Genomic DNA, 15,820 nt, shown 5'->3' with positions numbered 1-15,820 from the left:
TGTGGACATTCGAAGCAATGCAAGCGGGACATCACAAAGCGTAACGCACGAAAGAAATACACGATTTCGTTCATATGCGTTTTTAATTATTTAAGCTCTATATAGGGAGCCACCCCCTTCTCAGGAGAGTAGCCAACAAGGTATGTTGCATTATTGAGTCGAAACATTTCCCGTCATATTCCCCTTTTTTGTTGCTTTAAGAGTTGCTTCGTTATCCACTGGATAGGTTTATTTTCTAAGGGCCCTGGACTGGACTATCATTCGTTTTTCGGGGGCAAGTATAATTGAATTTGAAGTTGTTGTTTCGTGGCGGGAAGTTGGTTTGCTGCTCGGTAGTGGTAGCGTTAGCAACGGCACCCGAAACTATTCCACACGCGTGAAGGTGTTTGAATGAAGAACGGTGCCAGTTCTTAATAGCATAGTTGAGGTGTGAAAAACAAAACCGGAACCCCCCCGTCCTCAGTTGTGATTAGAACAAAAATAACTGGCTCCACCGTTTGCTGATATTGAAGCCCACAGTTTCAGTGAAGTGTGCTTGGTTGGTGCGCCGTAACGTTGGTCCGGGAAGCATCATTGTGCTCGCGCACTGTTGAAGTAACAGCTTTTGAATAATTTAAATGCGAAAAGTAAATAAAGCACAAACCAAAGTAGGCCCAGCATCTTTCGTTCGATTCGGGCTGCACCGCAGCATCCGACGAGCGCTAGTGATTGTTTGGGCTCTCTCTCTCTCTCTTTCATGTGCTCTCTCTCTCTCGTGCGTTTTGTTGGTGTTTGTGTCTGTACGAAAGAGATTTTCTCTCCCGCTCACCATACACACACACACACACGTGTGAAAAGCTGCTTTTCTCTTTTTAATATCATCCGTGCGCGTTTTTTGGCAGTTTTTCCACCCTTCGGAGTGAATGGGAGTGTGTAGCAAAAGTGACTGCCGTACGCATCTCAACCAGGCCACCCAGGTAGTGTGACACGGTTTTGTACGTGATTTATTAATTAAAATCAACAAATTGTTATCACCATTTGGTGCTGGTCGTGTGCTGGACGGTGGAACCGACCAGTGTGCGGTCGAGTTTTCCCGCGTGCGATCCAAATTTTTGCGCCCAACCAAACCAACACGTTTCACGCGCTTGGGGTCGGAGATTGTGGGGACGCTGCTACGCATCAGGCAGCGAAGTGAGATAAACAAAGAAGTGAAGCCCTTTTTCCGGATGCCACTCCTGGGACGAGCTGCTGATCCTAAGGCTGGTATCGATTGGCGCGCAATACGGAGTTAACCAGGACGCAGTTGGGAGGAATTCGCGCTCGGTGCGAATAAGTGCATAGGTGCGGTGCATCCAGTGGCGTTGGGACGTGTATGGGACAGGATTGATCCAAGGACCTCCCTTTGGGGCGTACACCCTTGCACGCTTCTTCCGCTGCATTGCACACGGCCACGGCCCGGGAAGATTCAACTGCGTGTTGCAAGTGCATTTGCATACCTCCTGCTCTCACGCTGGATTGCGTGCTCCCATTCTCTCTCACTCTCTCTCTCTCTCGCTTTCACTTTGAGGCTCGTCAATCACTCGTGGCCAACACCAGGCAAGGGAATCTAGCACATCTCAAGGAGGAAGATATTTAAACTTAACTTATCTTACCTCCACTGCTGATAAGAGAGCACCACACTAATCCACCAAAACCATCCATCTCGCCCGATTACGACATCTTAGTTCGCACACGCAGCACGGTACTACTAGTGTGTTTGCCTCTGTTCTCTGTGCTTGCAGGTACACCCGACCGGAACTCCCCTGGACATCACCTACTCCAGTGTTCACCGACCCAAGCGACGACAAACAGGCCACAGGCATTCCCGCATTCTTCTTGTGACGTGTGGCTGTGCAATTAAACCGCCAAAATAAAGCTCAAAATGGACGGATCCTCGGTGAGCCCCCTTCCCTGTGAGGCTCCGCTAGCGATGATGGAGAGTGAGAAAACACCGCCGAGAAGTCCCAGCCAGCACGATATGCCGCCACCGCCGGACGAAAAGTAAGTACCGACACACGTGGAAGAAGTTTCTACCAAAGGTAGCTTTATGCCAAGGAATATTTCGTTCATGCGCTATCTAAGTGTAATCGGAATTATATACGCATCAAGATTGGATTATGCTTTGTGCCAAGATGGCAACAAACAGGACGTACACGCCCGTACGTAGCAACGCAATCACGGAACAAAATCTTAAGCAAGTGGACACAAATTCTTCTTTCAATAATCGTAAATTGAGTTACGCGGAAGAGGCCTTGGGGGACCCACTCGTCGTCGATTGCACCATCCCAATTATGATCGTACGCGTGTCTTTCTCGCTACAAGTGCCGGTTCTGCTGTAGATCTTCCTGCTGTGTCGCTGACTTCGTAATCCGTATGTTTTCATTCGTCGAGAGACGTCGGACACATTTTTCAGAGATGCCCCGAAATTACCCACTGCTAGTCATACTAAAAAAGTGTGGCACATGTGACATCTTCTTCCTCTTCTTCTTCCTCTTTATGGACACAATAACCTCAAGAGACCTATAGAGAAGAGAGGCCTGCCATTTTCGGCTATATCTTTGACTTCATTTCCCGTAGCCAGGGAAATAATGCACGTATAGGTACAAGGGGGTTTTGAGAGGTCCTGATGGGATTTTGGTCCAGTCCTGTCGTGTGAAGACCGGTGCTACTACCATATACACTATCGGGTCGCCCCTCGTACTCACTGCTAATCATGGTACAAAAAGTGTGGCACATGTGATATCTTCCAGGTTTTGAATACATTAGCCTTTGAGGTCACTTTTGCAATGTTCAACAAAAGCACAAATATTGGAATTTATTACAGAAACAAAACAAAAAATAAAACATTTTTCTTGCATACGTTACTTGCCATAATTATGGCATTATGGCACGAGTAAGCTACTCGCAAACTACACGACATACACAAGACGGTCGCTAATTGCATCCGCACGCTTCCGTCAACGGCGCAGCGCTGCCTGCAGTGTGCAACTGATCGGTGTCCCCACGATGTGTCCCTCCTTCCTGCTCGCCACCCCCTAAAGGAAAATCGGTCCACCAAAGTCGGTCGGAGAGGCAGTATTTTCTCTCTCCATCTCGCTGTTTTCTGCTTGCTTGATCGTAGTGGATCGCGATCGTGCATGGTAAAACTGCGCCGTGAGATGAACGGATGGCGCACTTCCCAAAAACGGCCAACCGCATGGCGCTGCTGGTGGCATCCGTGTGTGTGTGTGTGGGTTTGAATCTCGACGAGAGAAGAGAGAGAGAAAAAGAGAGCGTGAGAGAGCGCTCGAGAGAGTGTGGAAGAAACGCTTCTGTGCGCAGTGTTGTGCGATGATACAATGTTCGGGGCGAAAGATTGCAGTCAGTCACACTGGAGATGCTGATCACATTTGCAACGGGCTGCACAACGTGTCGAGTCTTTCGCTGTCCGTAGTCGCACGCGAAGCCACCTGGTCCCCTGTGGCAGTAGTTTTTGTTTGTTAGTTGGTTTGCTTAATGTTCCCAACAAACCAAGCAAATATTGTGCGTGATTTCATCCATAACAATCGTGTACAACCGAGTGTAGTTGGGATCGGCATTACTTCCGATTGAATCAGAGGGTCGTGTTGTGTTTTCTTTGGCGGTCGTCGCGTTGTGTGTGAGCTTGTCTTATTGATCTGATCAAAAATAACCAACCGCCGTAGACAGAACCGATTGATAGTGTGGCCGTAAAAGCATACTGGCACGCGACTTGCCGCGGTGTGGGGGTTTAGTGTGAATTGGTGTGCCGTTCTGTTCCGATTGCGTGACTTTTTTTTTGTTTTTACTAGCCTGTCCTGTCCTGTCCTGCCAGCCCGTCGACAATATGCCGCGTAATTCTACCACAACCGGAGGGTAAGGGCGGTTATTATCATTTGGGAGTAAGGGATCTAATAACCCCCACACACACTCCCCATGATCACGTGTCACCCGTGTGTCGCGACAACCTGTAAATGTGTGTGCTCATTATTTCACGTGTCCGCCGCCCTACCACATGGTGGTGGGGTGGGGTTTGGGAAAACGTGGTTTTTCGCTGTCCACCGCATGATGGCGGGAATGATTCACTTTTAGGGGTTTAGAAAAGCAAAATGATGCAGCAAAAAAAGTGCAAAGTAAAGCGAGGGAACAGAAGCAGCAACAAAAATCAATACGAGTGAATCTTCCGAGCGCCATCCATATCGATTTTGTTGTGCCGACGAGCTTCGTGTCTATTTGCGCGTATTTGTTTGTGTACGGTTAGTACGATTGTTCGTGTCCGTGATTGAACGCAAATGAGTTCATATTCAAATGCCAGATCGACTGGTGGCTGGCAAAAAAAAAAACACCATTTTTCCTTCCACAGTAAAGAGCGTGTGTATGTATGGCCAATGGCGAAAACCGTTTCCATCCGATCCGATCCGATCGATCAATCCATCCGGCGGATAGAATGGGGTGGATGGAACGAAACGGGGTGGTGGGGTGGGGGGAGGCAATTTTCCTCTGACCAGGTGTTTGGGTGCGCTCGATCGCGAATCGATCGAATAGATCCGGCACGTTGCCGGTGGTGTGGCGGGTGGGATGGAACCGACTGACCCCCCACCACCACCAGGTGGGGAGTTTGATAGGAAAAGAAAGTGAAAATAAACCTGCCGTAGCGCGGCGATACGTCGGGGTGTGCCGCGGTGTGGGGGAAACCAGCCGCGAGGAAAAACCGCCATTCAAATGCCTTTCCACGCGATGTTTAGAGGTCGGGCCGCCAAACAGCCCGATTCAAACAACGCCGGTGTAGATCGTGATAGGAGGCCCCTTCTGTGCACTCGCTACAGGTGGGAACGGAATGGGCCACCGCGTACGGGAACCCGAACGGAGAGAAAGCATTAAGCCCAAGGGTGTGTGTGTGTGTGTGTGGCGACGGGCGAAGCGCTTCGTGTAAACAAGTTTGATTTTCCACCCGCCGAGAGCCCTTGCGCGGGTGGCGGGACGGGATGCGGTGCGGTTAGATTGCGCACTCGATGCGCTGTTTTGTACGCAAGCTGATCCCGCTCTTTGATCGCTCAGCTAATGGGCAGTAGGGGGAGGGGGGGGAGGGACGGCCTGGAAGGGTTCGACCGGAAGGGGAGGGAGAAAGGGCTCAGATCGACGGGAGCGTGGGGGGGGGGGTTACTTTCACTCTCGCATGCACCGTTCGGAACAGGTCTGAGGTCTTGAAACTTTTGCTACGACTTGAGCCACAGCCCTCTGGCCGAGGGCACTCCACAAAGGGGCAAAGAACTCTCGCAGGCAGAGGCTTTCCAGGTTGGTACCTGATGTAGCCATTCCGCTGTACGGCTGGTCGTCGTTGCATGCTACGACATTCAAATCAAGCAATTAATATTCATGTTTGCTCGAGACCAGACCGGGTTTGCGACGTTTGATGATCGAATCTGAGGAGGATTTCCGCCCGGAGTATGCGCTTTCCAAGGTTAGGTTGAAGAATAGTGTGCTATGGCAGGAACTAATTTATTCCCCGTCAAGTGATTACTATTTTTTTCCGCGGACCTGGTGCACTCTACAGGTTTTAAAGAAATTGGTTAATGTGGTTGTGAAAAATTCATTGGTGTGACTGTTTTATCGTAAACTTTACTGCAAGTTCCTGAGAGATTCCAAGGAAACAGACCGATGAAAGAAGCAGAGAAGCAGCAAATGCGATTCGATCTCTAAAGCATCTTACCAAAGTTAATTTAAAACATCACTTTATAGTGGTTCTTTCGAATGGAAAATGTTTGAAATGGTTTGAGTTTTAGACCTTTTTTTCTGCCTCCTGACAAATCTAATCAGTAGGTGAAAATTTAAGAAATGAAAGAAGAAATATTGATTTATAAATCAATAGCTTCGTCGATTCGGTCTCCATAATGTCCGCCGATTGGGCAGACTTCGACCGTCAGGGTTGCTACACCTGATACACCGGCCGAAATTGGTCCAAATGTGGTCCAAATAATTATTCTTTTGACTAAAAAAACAGCACAATAAACAAAGTTCCATCCTTGTGATACAATTATAATGATGTTTAATCAAACAAATCCACAAAGTGTTGGACTACTCCAATTCAAAATTTGCATTGTAGCACTTTTGCAATTATTTGTGATCTTTTATTATCTTCAACTCTCTGCATATTCATGACTCAAAAAGGTGTGTGAACTAAAAAGCGAAAAAAAACAGCTGGAAAATTGCGAAAAACGGTAGCTACATTTAAAACATAAAATAAATAACGCAACGCAAGTTGCCACAAAAAGTCCTCCGAGTCGCTCCCAGTGCTCTGTCACGCATCGCATTTGCCAACTGCAGACAAATAAATCGCCCGAGCACCGTGTGATCGCGCTCTTGGGCTCGATTGTAAATTAAAAAAATGCGCGTGAAAATAAGCGACACTAAGCGTCCAAAAACATAATGAGTTACATTAAACAGCAACACTACCCACCGAAAAAAAAATGTCATAAAACGGTCCAATCTTACACGCACCTCTGGGCGTGTGTGCGACGAGAACACGACGCAATGCGCAATCCCCTTGCGGGTTTCCTCAGATGAACCTTCGCTGCCCACCAGATAAACTCCCCCCTCCTGGGTGTGATGCTACACCCTCGCCCTCGTTTAATGATTGCTCGTTGCTTTAATTATCGTGTCATTTTATCACGCGCCATCCGCCGTTTGGTGACTTCCCTCAGCTGAGACTTCGAGCGCGGCGGGGGCTGTGCTACGGGGTAGCACAATTTAAGATGGATGGGCATCAAGTTTACATTGCCTATTTATGGTGTACGGCCGGCCGGGCATTCGGCCGGGACAAAACAGCAGCGGCGACAAAACACTGCCATTTGGCGTTTTGTAACACTAGAAGTTTAGAATAGAGCAGAAGCAGAGGGAAAATAGAACCACACAAAACCGAACCGAACAGCGCGAACTGGCTCGGAATTGATATGGTTTGCCCGGTGTCTGGACACATCCACCCACTTGTTCCCTATTGGGACTCGTTAAATGAGGCAAACCGTCGAACTGCCTCTCTTTCACTCGCCTTTTCTGAGGCCAATTAACTAAATTGACCTCTTCGCGTCAACTGAGCGCAGGGCGCACACTTGGCCGCGGGGTGGATGAAGTTGAATCACCGGACCCCGAACAACAAACAGGATGTCTCTCGGTTTCTGTCGCCCTACTCCATTCAGACCGACCCTCATCATCGTTGGGTTGGGTGGAGGTTGGCTTCCCTCGTCCAGAATACGACCGCCCGCACACGGAACTATTGCGCGGCGATGCACAGGACACAGCTCGGGAGCAAAGGTTGCTGGGAAGATTATAATTTCAATTCGTCTTACTAATCGTTAGCATGCACAGTAACTCAATTAGCTGCCCTCCAGGAGGCGGGCCCACCAATCCTAACCACGCTTTAACACCCGCTACCGATCACCCGCAGGAGATATGACGACGACGATGATCGCGTCTGGAACTGTGGTGCATGGTTCGAGTACATACTGGTCGTGGTCGTCTCATCGATTCTGCTGATTGCCGCCTCGGTGCTGACCATCTTCTGGACGATCTACTACCGGAAGGGCTTCAACATGGACGACCCGAAGCTGCAGTTCAATCTCCATCCCGTGCTCATGATCGGTGGATACGTCACACTGTCCGGATTCTGTACGGGGGTTTTATTTTTCAGAAGCAGTTACTGAGCACATTCTAATCCACCGCACCTTTCGCTTGCAGCCATTCTACTGTACCGGATCTGTCGATGCTGTTCGCATCTGATCGTGAAGCTGTGCCATACCTTCTTCCATGCCTGCTCGATTCCCTGCATAGTGATCGGCTTCATGGCCGTATGGGACTCGCACAACCAGCAGCAGATTCCGAACTTCTACTCGCTGCACTCCTGGCTCGGCATGATCACAATGGGACTGTTTGCGCTGCAGTTTGTGCTGGGATTCTTCAGGTGAGTTATCGGCGGTAATACACTGGCGAGCAACGCAGCATTTAACAAGGATTTTTTGCCGCTCTTACAGCTTCCTCATTCTGCTGTGCTGCGAGAACGCAACGTACAAGTTCCGTTCGACCATGGTACCCATCCATGCTAGCTTCGGTGTGGCCACGTTCATGCTCGCTATCGCTACCGCCGTTACCGGTTTGACTCAGAAGGCTCACTTTGAACTTGGGTAAGTTACGTTTAAATCTTGGTTCATTTAGACAGGGGGCTCTTTGTAGCGCGTGTAGCTTTTATAACATTATTCCAATTGAAGCACGGTCTTAGAATGATTTTTTTTGCGATTCTGCTCATTAACCTGCCCAGTTGTTTCAATCTCAGGTTTGCCCACTAAATTCCACCAGTTCTTCATTCGTCCAATGTCCTTAATCACCCTTTTTCTTAAACTTATCTCTGATTATTACTTAATATCTCCCAATTTGACGGAGAATGGAGGCAATTTGGTGGATTAAGGTGTCCACCACCATTGACACTAGAGATGTGCGCGCTGAGTAAGAGTGAATGAGTGAGTTGAAACCTTCGAGAGAGTGAATGAGTATAAATCAGCACGAAGAGTTTTTATGACTCCTTTAACCTCAAATCTCAATCTCAAAAGAGTTATACTACTCTTTTACTCACTCTTACAGAGTGATTATAATCTAAAGAGTGATAAAACAGTTTTACTCACTCCTGAGTGAGATTCTAGTCGGCACAGAGAGTGAGAGTGAGTATACACGCAAAAGAGTGGTAAAATCATTAATGCACTGCAATACTCTTTAATGAATCACAAACGAGTGAGTAAAGGTTGCAAATCTTAAACCCATTCTTTGACTCTGATTCAAATCATTGAAAAGAGTGATTATTCTCATCTCTAATTGACACCATCGCGCGACCTTATAAATGGTGAAATTCGTTTGCTAAGATAGAAGTGTCTTATATAAATCCGAGTTCATCTTCCAAGCTGAAACTCTGAGGCCCCTTGCCGCGAAGTCTTATCGAATTTAACTCCCCGGGGATCTGTTTTAAATAAACTGTCACGTAGGTTTCATCCCCCATCAAATGGCAACCGTGCGGTTTTGTCGGCACCTGATCTTACTTCCGGTCATTGTCTTCTTGTTTGAGGTTTCGATTGGGATGTTTACTCGCTCGGAAATACTTAAATCCTTCTCGGCGTCGGGTTCGTCGTGCAGTAGAGCGATCAGGGTTAATATTTCTGGCCAAATCATAGTCACATCATGCTCTTATTCGTTTATTACCACTAATTCTTATAAAACCTTACTCATCTTGCTTTTTTCAATTTTATTTTAGTGAAAATTACTCACAAACCATCGAGGAGGGCATCATCATGAACTCGATCGGTGTCATTCTGACCGGGCTAGGCATCATCATTCCGTTCGCGGTGCGTCGCTCAAACTCGCCAGCCAACTGCAAGGTGTACGTTACGGAACGTATCTAAGCGGAAGCAATTTTTTCACCCCAAAAGCTCAAACATACAATGTCAAGTAGTGCTCAAGCGCTCTGCAAAACTGCTAAACGAAAAAGGGGGCCCCAAAACAATCGATATTTGTGACGCCAAAAAAACGATGATTTTTCGATGATGGACATCACGCTGCATGTTGGTAGTCAAGCATAAAACAAAAAACAAAAAAACAAAGCGCACAACAACTGGCCAACGGGCTGCAATCGTCGCTTATTTAATGGATCGGTATAGTTAATGCCAACGTATTTTACACAAAAACCGTTTAGTTTACGATCGTGCAATGCGGTACAATGCGATTTGTTGTATTATCAATCATTCCCCTTACGCCCGCGCGTGTAAAGTGCACGAAAAGCAAAGCAAAAGTTAAGCTGTTTTTATTTCTAACGTGTTTCTTCCTTCCGATAGTTTATTTGCCGTTGTTAAAGCAAGGGCGCAAAGTGGCGATGTGGGTGGAAATTTGTTGTTCAATGTTATTTATTGCAATATCTCTAATGGTGCGTTTATCTCTAATCTACAAACGGGAGTGAAATGTTTTTGGAATGCGTTTTGAACTTTTCTCATTATATTAATCGATTGATCGAGAATTTAAGAAAACAAAAACCCAAAACCCCCCTCTTAGTGACGTAAAAATCAGCCATCGGTAAAAAAATTAAAATTTTTTTAAATCGCGGTACCAAAATGGGGGGGGAGGACGAAAAAATATAATAAACCAACACAAAATGCATCGGTACGAATCAAAACAGCAAATCAGTGGCGGTCGAATCAGCAGCAGCAACAGCATTGAATTATACCTTTTAACCACTAATATTGATACAATTTCTCCAGACAAAAAACAAACCATATTCGTCAGCTAAGTAGTGAAACAAACTCACAAGTAGACGATTGAACGCATAGCAAAGATATAGACAGTGAAAAAGGGCGGAAAAAGAAATGATAGCAAGTAAGGTAAATGAATCAACAGAAAAAAAAATAAACACACAAAATCCCACGTAAAGAAAATGTTAGTGCCAATGGTGTAGCGCTGTAGGATGAAGATCGGTGAGTGATCGCCATCACTCCAAGCGCTTTGTTAGGTGAACATTTCACCGCCAAGATTTGGTTGGTTTTTTAAGTATGCTGCGAGTTTTTGCGTTCGCTCTTTATCGCATTATTGCTCACCACAACAACCCCCGCAACTGCAGTATAATGGAACGATTGCTCATTTAACGAAAGGAACGGAATTGAACTTTACTATTTATCGACATAAAAACAAAAACGAATCAATCAAAAACGAACCATCGGGATTTCAACAAATAGCGAAACGAAGAAAAAAAACATACACGGAAGCATAGTTTAGGTAAATTTAATCATCCATCTCATCCCTTTCCATTCACGTATTCCAATCTTACGGCAATGGTACGGTAGGTATACAGAAGCGCAGCTCGATTTTAAGATGACCATTGAAGTAAATACGAACAAGAAAAACAAACAAAAAAAAAACACAAATGAAAAATCATATGCATATATTTAATGAAAAATGTGTGTTCAAACAAACTAACGTATTAACTATTTAAAGCAACAAAACAAACGGACGAAAGTAACGTAATTGATTGTTCAACGTAATGGTGTGTGTGTGTGTGGGCGATAGAGAGAGAGATTGCGATCCACATGAAGGCGCCAAAAGGGCGTACAAGAATGGGCCAAACCAGGATTGCCCTAATGGGCGCGTCGTGTAAGGAAAAAGAAAAACCCACCAAGTTTTTTGCGAAACATCTTCTCTTTGCATAAAGGGGCTCGGAACATACAAAAGGGCAACCGAAAACCCCCCCGTAGCTTACATTACACTACATTCAAAGAGATAAGGAACAAAACAAAACAACAAAAAAAAACACAATTATATAGCGACAAAAATACAGCTAGTGAGCGATGTAATCTCCTCCAATCCTTTAAATCGTATTTACGTAGTTTAAACAAAACCAAAAAAAAAACGAACCCTTCTTCGACAAAACAAAACAAACAAAAGCGTACATTTTCGTCCCCAAAAACCAGCGAACCCGGGTCGAAGAAGCTGTGGTGTATTGTTGTACTTGAACGACATCGAAACGTTTGTTAGTTATGCGTTACGCCGTTACGTTACGTTTATGGACCTTTACGTTCCGCATCCTAAGCCATATCCCGGATCGTTGCACGGTTGCGCTGCGTAAACGAAATGGCGGATGGCAGACCAAACAAATCCACTTTTACTACTACGATTACTACTACCACCACTACCCATTACTTACAAACTTACGCATCAGTCGTAACAAATAAAATATGAGAATTTACAAACAAACAAACAAAAAAAACGGACGTATGCCGGCACTATGCTGCAACATCCGAGCAATCAAACGATAAGCAAGAATTTAGCAGTAACAACCACAAACAAAACTGAACACAAATTTACCATCCGATCGAAAAACAGTACAATTTGGTGGTGCCCCGGTAGTAGAGCGGCAATAATATTTATGTATGTTTCCCCTTTTCCCCCTGTACCTTAAGTTTGTGTATTGTGTGTCTTGGCTGGTGTTTTTTGTGTGGCGAAGTGACCGCCCCGTTGATGCCCGTCCGGCGTGCTAAAAAAACCCCCTATTTGTGGAAAAAAAAACCCCATTCGAAATGTTTATCCGTTAAGCACACCCTTAGCTTAAACAACAATAACAACAAACAGCAAAACTGCAATAAGAGAAGCGGTGTACGGTGTGAGTGTGTGCGCCGTAACGGCCCGCCGGATAGGAACGATTGACGCATTAACTAATCTAAAGCGAAACACATTTTTTATACACGTATGATGAAAAAACAAACCAAAATTTTTGCTATCGTCTCATTTCCCTAGCAAAATGTTACAAAATAACCAGCTGTGGAAAATCATTTCATACCATAAACACAAGTATATGTAAAATAAAAGATCTGTAGGAAAGTGTTGGAGTTTTTTCTTTTTTTGTTTTTTTTTGGGGGGGGGCTCTTTAGTTTAGAAACCAAACTTTAAGATTTTACATCGCAGCAAGCTCTTTTTGTCAGTGTCCAATGTCACACGCTAGACTATGGTGGATATGAGTAAGCGCTCGTAGCCCTTTGCTATTAGCAAGGATCTACGCCAGGGAAAAAGATAAGCTAATCTGCTCTTTAACCTAGTCCTGAGGAGGACATTCCTTGACTTGCCGGAAGCGGCAGATCGTCGCTAAACTATTCATGCAGCAACTTATGGTCGCTTAAGAAGGATGGAAAGGCATGGGACTGGGAAAGCGAACTCGGCTACAAATCTGCAGATACTCATTTATTTCGGCACATCCTGGCAAGGACGGAACAGTTCGCGTAGTGACGCTGCGCACAGCATCCGGTAAACACGTCGTACGCGCAGCAAACCGGTTGGTAATGTTATCCAATCCAAATGCTCAAATGCTCAGTAATTTGGATAAGAAGATTGGCACTAGCACTGAATAGCATTCAGCAACAAACCATGTTCACGTTTATTTGCCTTCATAGTTGCAAATTAACAAAAAATAACAAATAAACAAATAATAGTAAATAACAAGGCAAGGCACATACCCATATATACCCATAAATTCAATTTTTTTGGTGACCGGAATGTGAGAATTCAGGTTTATAAAAGAACATTCCTTTCACATTCCTATCAAACGCATTAGAGTGAAGGGGGAAAAGGCAAAACGGATCCTGCATCTCTTTCATATTTTGCGCCGATCGCATCCGTCGAAAACGCTCAGAAACGATGGAATTTTTGGTTTCTGACACCAAGAGAGCATGATCAACGAAGAGGTAGCACAAATTTCCGTACCACGTGGTAGCATTTCATACGGCTGTACCCTTCCCTCTAGTGATCATAGCGCTTGATCCGTCAACTGATCTTTCATCTCTTTCCGTTCGTCCAAACAGGACAGTGCGTACCATAACTGTGCACAAGTTTATTTTTATGGAAATAACAACGTGGAATATTTATGGAATATATTTATATATGGAATCCTTTCAAACCCCCGGACATTCCATGACGACAAGAGATATAATTATTGCAAAATAACCGAACAATAAACAATGAATAAAGTCTTCGGAAATAGTGGCACGCCATGTTTCCTACTCCTAATAATTAAAAAACTTACCTGCTGTTCAGTTATGACACGCACTGTAGGAACTGGATGGATGAAATGAGACGGAGGATTCTCGCCATAGTACCTGTGCTATTTACTCTATCGATCGCTCTCCGGAGAGGGCCCTTGTTTGATAGTATGTGTAGCTAATAGCCAATCGTAGAAGATCTTTAATTGATCAATAGCATCACAGTGACTGATAACGTGAGCAAGCGTCATGTACAAGCATGGCGGATCCTTGTGCGGATCAGATTGATGTTATCTCCTTTCATGGATGCTCTCTTGGTGTCAGAAATCACAAAACCGGTCGCTTTTTGGTGGCTCCGATCGCATACGCGGAGAGACTTCGACGAAAGGAAAAGCGCTTCAAAATAATATGCAATGCGACTGGGATGATCGTGTGCTCCTCTAGCTCTTGTAAGCTGGACAATAAGCACTAACGGTGATTAATTCTTTCCATTTTGCTCTCTGTTGTCCCCCAAACAAAGATTGTCATCAAGAAGAAGAATAACCATGTGGGAATTCGCTACATTACCTTCACAAAACAGCAAAAATTAATCCACTTACGCTGGCGACGCTTTCTTGTAAACGCTTTTACGTACTTACGTGTTTATATGAAGTATTTTGTGGACAGTGTTTTTGTGTGGTTATTAAAAGTTTATTAAATAGCTTGATTTTCGGATACGTGGTTGAGTTGAGAAAAGGGATCAACGGCGGATCAAACGGTTGGCGGAGTAGGCGGTCGCCTAGGGCCTCGCCGTGTTGGGGGCCCCAAAAAATGTGTGTAGTAGTTGTATACATGGGCCCAGTTTCCTTATGCTAGAGGGGGCCTGCAAGGATACCCCAAGAGGCCCCTGGCGAAATTTGACCCCGAACTACCCGTGGGATGATTCAAAGTGAGTTCAGGGGCCCCTTCTTACTGCGCCTTTTGCTTTGCCTCATTTCAAGGGCGTCAATGCCCCCCAAATTCATCGTTTTTAAAATTAGAGGCCCCATTTATAATTCCGCCCTGGGCCTCCAAAGGGATTGATCCTCCACTGCTTGCCGGTGCAATCTGCGAGAACCAACTTCGGTAATTCCATCAAGATCGTAGAATTTGTTGATGACCCAGACATTATTGATTCGCTTGTCTCCTATATAATGGATACTTTATTGATGGTGGTTCGAACAGGCGGTGGAAAACCACAAATTGGAGATTAAAGACACCAAATACAAATTTATGGAGCCATCACCAGCGGCTCAGTCAACTCAGGATGGTTTAAATCTAGGTGATCGCACTTTGAATAACTCTCTGGGCCTTGGACTTCTACTTTGCTACCACGAAGGACCAGCGCCAAGGAGATAAACTAGCTTGTCTACTCTTCAACCTAGTGCTAGAGAGGGTCATCCGAGACAGTTTAAAAATGATATTTTCAAATATTTATTAAAGGAGGCGCAATGTGTTACCTACTATAAAGCATCACGGGAATATCTATCTCAGGATAACATTTTGAATTATTCGCTACTGATTTGGCCAGTCGATATTTGAAACAGGACACTGGGACTTACTGTTTTCCCTTTTATTCTTTTAGGCCATATTTCCCATGTGCGATAACAGCTGCTAAGAGAACGCTGCATGCACAAAAATGGTGTGGTATTCTGCTAAACTATTTAAACTTACGTACGATCACGTGTCACACCAAACGAGTCACCCTGTCTCGCTAGTCGGCCGTTGGATCGTGAGAGCATTTCTCCAGCTCCAGCAGCTGTTTCTTGAACGCGAGCGAGTGTTTGTCGGTTGCGTTGTTGTGTATTGTGTTTTTGCAACTTGCATCTTTGGATGTCCGTCCCTTCCCCAAAGTGTTTCCGCAGCCCCCCTATCACCCGGGCCAATCCACACCGAAGGCATAACACACGAAACGGTACGCGCGTTCCATCTTTCGCGACCGTCTTTGGCGCGTCACGGGTTAATTCATCAGCGAATGGAGCTGAGGCGCGCGCGTGACCACCCACCCCCAAAACCCATGATCGGACCAGCCGATCGAGACGCTTCTCCACGGAAATGGTGGCCGTATAGCGAGAGAGGAAAAGGAATGGGGGATGGAGAGGGTGGTCGGTGCGGTTGGGTGAGAGTTTGGTTCGGTATACGCGGTGTATCGCGAGCGGAACGCGTACGACGGGGAACAAGAAGCGGCCCGCGACGGGCCGCGAACCCAAAACCGGACCGAAGAATGGTGTGCAAGCAGC

The 15,820-nt window shown here is 45.6% G+C and overlaps 1 protein-coding gene across 2 annotated transcripts; it reads left to right on the top strand.

Annotated features, from left to right (window-relative positions):
* Nucleotides 1–915: 915 nt before the first annotated feature.
* LOC128301430 (transmembrane ascorbate-dependent reductase CYB561) lies at nucleotides 916–11,829 on the top strand. Of its 2 annotated transcripts, XM_053037903.1 has the most exons (6): nucleotides 916–956; nucleotides 1,761–2,019; nucleotides 7,457–7,677; nucleotides 7,747–7,969; nucleotides 8,040–8,189; nucleotides 9,305–11,829. In XM_053037903.1, exons 2-6 carry the CDS (start codon nucleotides 1,901–1,903, stop codon nucleotides 9,450–9,452), a joined length of 861 nt encoding a protein of 286 aa, XP_052893863.1. In that variant the 5' UTR covers nucleotides 916–956; nucleotides 1,761–1,900; the 3' UTR covers nucleotides 9,453–11,829. The 2 variants fall into 2 exon arrangements, with proteins under 2 accessions (XP_052893863.1, XP_052893864.1); XM_053037904.1 differs by lacking the exons at nucleotides 916–956; nucleotides 1,761–2,019 and adding an exon at nucleotides 3,622–3,891.
* Nucleotides 11,830–15,820: the final 3,991 nt, after the last annotated feature.

Source organism: Anopheles moucheti, chromosome 3, assembly GCF_943734755.1.
Source record: "Anopheles moucheti chromosome 3, idAnoMoucSN_F20_07, whole genome shotgun sequence".
Lineage (NCBI taxonomy): Eukaryota > Metazoa > Arthropoda > Insecta > Diptera > Culicidae > Anopheles > Anopheles moucheti.
This window is presented reverse-complemented; position numbering and strand designations above follow the sequence as displayed.

Coding starts and splice junctions, on each gene's coding strand:
- LOC128301430 (XM_053037903.1), top strand. CDS start 1,901: ATGGACGGATCCTCGGTGAGCCCCCTTCCCTGTGAGGCTCCGCTAGCG. Junction 2,020..7,456: donor CCGCCACCGCCGGACGAAAA/GTAAGTACCGAC, acceptor GATCACCCGCAG/GAGATATGACGACGACGATG. Junction 7,970..8,039: donor TTTGTGCTGGGATTCTTCAG/GTGAGTTATCGG, acceptor CCGCTCTTACAG/CTTCCTCATTCTGCTGTGCT.